Source organism: Octodon degus, unplaced genomic scaffold, assembly GCF_000260255.1.
Source record: "Octodon degus isolate 3935 unplaced genomic scaffold, OctDeg1.0 scaffold00156, whole genome shotgun sequence".
Taxonomy (NCBI): Eukaryota; Metazoa; Chordata; class Mammalia; order Rodentia; family Octodontidae; genus Octodon; species Octodon degus.
In genome coordinates, this window is record NW_004524732.1 from 5,546,313 (window position 1) to 5,551,638 (window position 5,326).

A 5,326-nucleotide genomic window follows, 5' to 3' on the forward strand; every position below is an offset into this window, starting at 1 on the left:
TGTAGAGCTTTGGTGCAGTTATATCCTTATCACGTAATGAAATTCAGGTACTGATATACCAAGTTCTTGTTCATGCAGTTGTGCCTGGCTTGGGTCTGGCTACTGTGCTCAGGTCCTTATTGTTGTTGCCCTTGGAGGTGGGCCTGCTGTACCCCTCTAGTAAGATGTTCTGTTCCTGGATTAGCTGTGTGGTTTTGACCCTAGTCTCACTGCAGGGACTTTAGCTGCAGGGTTTCACCGCAAGCCTGTATGCCAGGTCTGGGTTGGGTCTGGAGGAGTATGAGGAGGGGGGACAAGAGAGCGCAGAAGCTCTCACACACACTCACTGGGGCTGTGCTTTGGTGGATTTGCAGGACTCCCAAGAGCGCGGTGGAAGTTCTTACTCACAGGATGGGCTGTGCTGGCTCTGGACGGGCCAGGGAGGTCCAGAGAACGCGGGGAAAGGCCTTTCTCACTTGGCAGGCCTGGACTTGGAGTGGCAGGTGCAAAAGGGCCTGGGGTTGGTCGGATATGGAGTGGACCCAAGGCGCAGTGGAAGTTCTCACTCACAGGGCAGGCTGTGCTGTGTCTGGATGGGTGGGGGAGTTCCAGAGTACGCGGAGAAAGGCCTCTCTCAGGCGGTGGGCCTGGGCTTGGAGAGGCCGTAACTTCCTCTCTACTGCTTATTTCCTTACTGGTCTAGGCAACATCTTTGGTAACTAAAGTGTTTCACTTTCTGCTAACCTGCATTATTTGCTTCTCAGTGTCTTGATATTATTCCAATTTCTACTCTTCTCAGGGTGAGAGTTCATACTACAGAGAAATAGTCTCAGACTTTCAATTCAAAGAGAAAGTGGTTAATGGGAAGAATCTTTTTTTAGTCATCTTGGTGTATTTTCATAAACTCTTTTTGGTACATATACAGTGACCAGATTTTGATTCATAGATTCATACAGCATTAGAATTGGAGAACATATACATTCATCTTATGCAAATGCTTCCTCTTTCTTTCCTTCTGTCGTTGAACTAGGAATTGAACCTCAGGCCTGGCACGCACTAGACAAGTACTTTACTACTGAGCTATAGCCACAGACAAAGTCCTGTGTTTTAGACTTGTGGTGAGAGAGCTCTAAATGTGCTGAATACAAGTTTTAATTATTGAAGGCAGAACTAGTTGTAAGATAAGAGATTTTGTGATTCTTTATGATCTGTTGTAAAGCCGTGGTGCCTGGACAAATTCCATCACTTAACCTTGTCCTCCAAGGCTTGTTGCTATTTCCTATCTGATGTCTGCCCTTTTCTCTGAGTTAGGGTTAATTTATCTCTTTGCTGGGCTCTGATAGTCTTCAATATGTACCTTTACTATCTTATTCCTTTGTTGTGACTGTTTATTTTTAGTTTAGGTTTTTTGTTTTTTGTTTTTTGTTTTCAGAACCAGGGATTGAACTCGAGCCCTTGCGCTTGTGCTTGCCAGGGAAGTGCTTATTTTACTGAGCCATCTCCCCAGCCCCTAGTTTTAGTATTTTGAATCTGAGTCTAGGTTTTGTTTATCTTTGACTCCCCAGAGTCTCAACTATTTGTTGAATACTTCGTTAAATTAAAACATAAAATATTAGTTAAGCACAGTGTTTTTTGTGTGTGCACGGTACCAGGGATTGAACTTAAGACCTTGTGCTTCTCAGACAGGTGCTTATGCCACTGAGCTTTCCCCGTGCCCCACAACAAAGTATATTTAACTGTGCTGTAAAGATGAGGAAAAGAATAATCAAAGGTAAAATGACTTGCTCAAAATCACAGGTTAGCAAATGGCAGACTTAAGTAAAACTCTTGACTTCTGGCTACTAGTTGAGGAATCTTTGTCTTATACTATGAGAACTCAAACTTAAAACTTGAATTTTTTTTTTTTTTTTGCAGAACCAGGGATTGAACTCAGGCCCTTGCGCTTACCAGGAAAGTGCTTATTCTACTGAGCCATCTCCCCGGCCCCTAAAACTTGAATTAAAAAAGTGAATATTTGGCTTTGCCAGTGTCTCTTAGTTATTCTTAGTTTTTTGATTTCCTGAAGTCATGTCATTGGGACAGAGAAAGATGATTGTGAAAGTTTCTGTGAAGATACACAGAACTATGGAGATTTGCTTTAAGTTGTTTGTTAGGAATGATGATCTTTCCAGAAGCTCATTTTTTCTCTGACTGGAGCAATATCATTTTTCTATGGCAAGATCAATTTGCTTTGGATACTTTTAGTGACCTTTCTCTTGAGGAGAAATAGCTTTATAGATTGACAGGATTAGCAGATAATATTTTAGGCTTTTTTTTTTTTTTTTTTTTGCGGAACCGGGGATTAAACTCAGCCTGTCATCCCAGTGCTGGGGAGGCTGAGACAGGAGGATCACTACAAGTCTGAGCTGTGTAGTGAGACCCTGTACCAAATAAATAAATAAAGATTTTTTAAAAATGGGCAAGTGGGGCTGGCTAAATAGCTCAGTGGATTAAAGCACCTGCAAGCAGGTGCAGGGGCCAGGGATTCAATCCCTTGCTTGCTGTACCAGCCCCGCCCCCGGGTTGTGCTGAGACAGTAATTGAGACTGGGTGTGGTGGCACGGGTACCTGTAATCCCATTCTTGGGAGGCTGTAAACAGGCAGATCACCATGTAGTAAGACCCTGAACACCCTGTAGACCCTTCCCTAAAATACAAAAAAAAAAGGGGGCCGGGGAGATGGCTCAGTGGAATAAACGCTTCCCTGGTAAGTGCAAGGACCTGAGTTCAATCCCCAGTTCCGCCAAAAAAAAAATAAAATACAAAAAAACAAAGGGGGCAAGTGAACTAAATAGATGCTTTACAGAAGAACAGGTAGAAATGGCCAATGATACATGGAGAAATGTTTAACATTGCAAGCCATTACAGAAATACAAATTAAAACAATACTGAGATTACATCTTACTACAGAAAGAATAGCTACCATTAAGAAATCAAATAATAGACTGGATGTGGTGGCACACACCTGTAATCCCAGCACTTGGGAGGCTGGAAACAGGAGGATCACTTCGAGTCTGATCTGTGTAGTGAGAACCTGTAGACCCTGTAGACCCTATAGTAAAATACATTTTTTAAAAAAGAGAAAGAAATCAAACAAATGCCAATGAGGCTGCAAGGGAAAAGGCATACATCTACAGTGTTGGTGGGAATATAAGCTAAAGCCACCACTATGGAAATCTGTCATGTGTGTCCTCAAAAAACTAAAATTAGAGGGCCGGGGACATGGCTCAGTAGAATAAGAAGGTCCTGAGTTCAATCCCTGGTACCACAAAAAAAAACAAAACTAAAACTAGAAATTCCATTTGACCTAACAGTTCCCCTTTTAGGCATCTTCCTGAAGAGTTAAAAACATGGTATTATAGTGATACATGCATATCTATTTGTAGCAGCACAGCTTATAACAGTTAACTCTTGGAAGCAACCTATATATCCCTTCAGAAGATGAATAGATGCTGGGGCTGGTGGAGTACACCTGCAAGAGTGAAGCAAAGATCACCAAAAGTTCAAAGCCAGCCTGGGCTACACAGGGAGTTCAAGGCTAACCTGAGCTATGTATTGAGACCCCCATTTTTTTTTTTTTTTTTTTTTTGCGGAACCGGGAATTGAACTCAGACCCTTGCGCCTGCCAGGGAAGCACTCACTCCAACTGAGCCATCTCCCCGGCCTGAGACCTCCATTTTGAAAAAAAAAATTTTGTTTCATTTGCCAAGTGTGTCCTACCAATATATAGTAATAAAATTGACATTGATCTTTCTAAACTCACTTACTAGCTCATTTATTTATTTATTATAGCAGATCCTTTGGAGTTTTCTATAAATACAATCATAATGTGTGAGCCAGCTCTCATTCCCACCCTTCTGCCTTTTACGCCTTTTCTCTTTGTATTTGCTAAGAGCTCCAGGATAAGAATGAAAAGAAACAGCGAGAACAAACACCCCTGCTCATTTCCAGCCTTGGGGGAAAGCATTTGCTATCTCAGCACCGAGCTCCTAGTTCAAAATCTTTATCAGATATTCTTTGTCTTAGTGTGCCAAGAGCTAATATCATGAATGGACAATGAATTTTGTCAAATGCTTTCTCTACATCTACTGCCACTATTGTATAACTTTTCTTTCTTGTTCTGGTTGATGGTTTATTGACTGGAGTAACACAGATCCTGTTCCTGTTTTTCAGAGGAGAATATGTGGTAGTAGCAAAGAATTATTAAAGTTGGGGAAAGATTAGAGACAGAGTTAACAAAAAGGAATTATAAGCATATGGTAGTCACTTTTTAAAATACTTATTCATTAGAATTTTGTGATTAAATTTTTATATTTGGCTATTTTCTTTTCCCTTTTCTTTAAACTTAACAATAGGAATGCAGAAACGTTTTGGACCACCACAGGAATGTTTCCCCAGGAGTTTATTATTTCTTTTCACAAACATGTAAAAATCGAAAAGCTCATAATCCAGAGTTACTTAGGTAAGCAGGTGATGCATTAATTTTTATCTTAGTTTAATTTTTTCATTGGCAGAGGATGCAGATGTAAACATTTGGAAAAACAGTACTAGTTTTTCTTTACAGCATGAAATCTGATTTTATTGCTAGAATGGGAGGGTGAAGATTCCAGACTCACTGCCTTCAGCACAATTAGCCTCTCTGAAACCTACAAATTCGAAACCTTTTAAACTCTGTGTAATAATTTCCATGCAGTTTATCACAGAGTAGGTAATGTCCAGAACATGGTATTCCTGATCCCAGTATTCTATGTAGTTACCACCAATGCAGGGCAGACTCATTTAGATGAGATCAGGCACATTCAGGGTGGTATGGCCGCAGACTTTTTTTTTTTTCCCCCAGAACCAGGGATTGAACTCAGGCCATTGCGCTTGCCAGGGAAACACTTATTCTATAGACTCATTCAGAAGGAGAAAGATACATAGCAAGGCCCACAGCATAGCGCCAGGTAGGCGATTAATGTATTGTCTGTTTACCATGGCAGTACGGACTTTGAGGGTCGAAAAGAGCACATCAAAAGAGCCTGTTGGATTTGAGCATTGGATTGAAAAAGGTATGTGCTTATTTTACCAGCCTTGTTCTGAGAAGAGGGAACTATTCTGTCTCCCCATTTCCAGTCCAGCTGTATTTTGGTGAATAAAAAGGAATTATTGTAACCCAATTAGGGTCCAGGAAAACCCAGGTTTGAGTATAGACTGCAACAATGACTGTTACATAATGATTAATGTATTACTTAAAATTTAAAAATTATAGGGGCTAGAGAGATGGCTCGGTAGAATAAGCGCTTGCCTGGCAAGCACAAGGGCCTGAG

At 41.0% G+C, this 5,326-nt stretch overlaps 1 protein-coding gene across 9 annotated transcripts in view; it reads left to right on the top strand.

Annotated features, from left to right (window-relative positions):
- Hspb11 (heat shock protein family B (small) member 11) overlaps window positions 1-5,326 on the top strand; it is a 32,475-nt gene that overhangs the window by 20,532 nt on the left and 6,617 nt on the right. For all 9 annotated transcript variants that reach the window (XM_023702680.1, XM_023702683.1, XM_004642603.2 and 6 more), the window contains 2 exons: window positions 4,373-4,479; window positions 5,000-5,068. In XM_023702680.1, coding sequence (XP_023558448.1) covers window positions 4,373-4,479; window positions 5,000-5,068 — 176 coding nt within the window. The remainder of the gene's footprint in view (window positions 1-4,372; window positions 4,480-4,999; window positions 5,069-5,326) is intronic.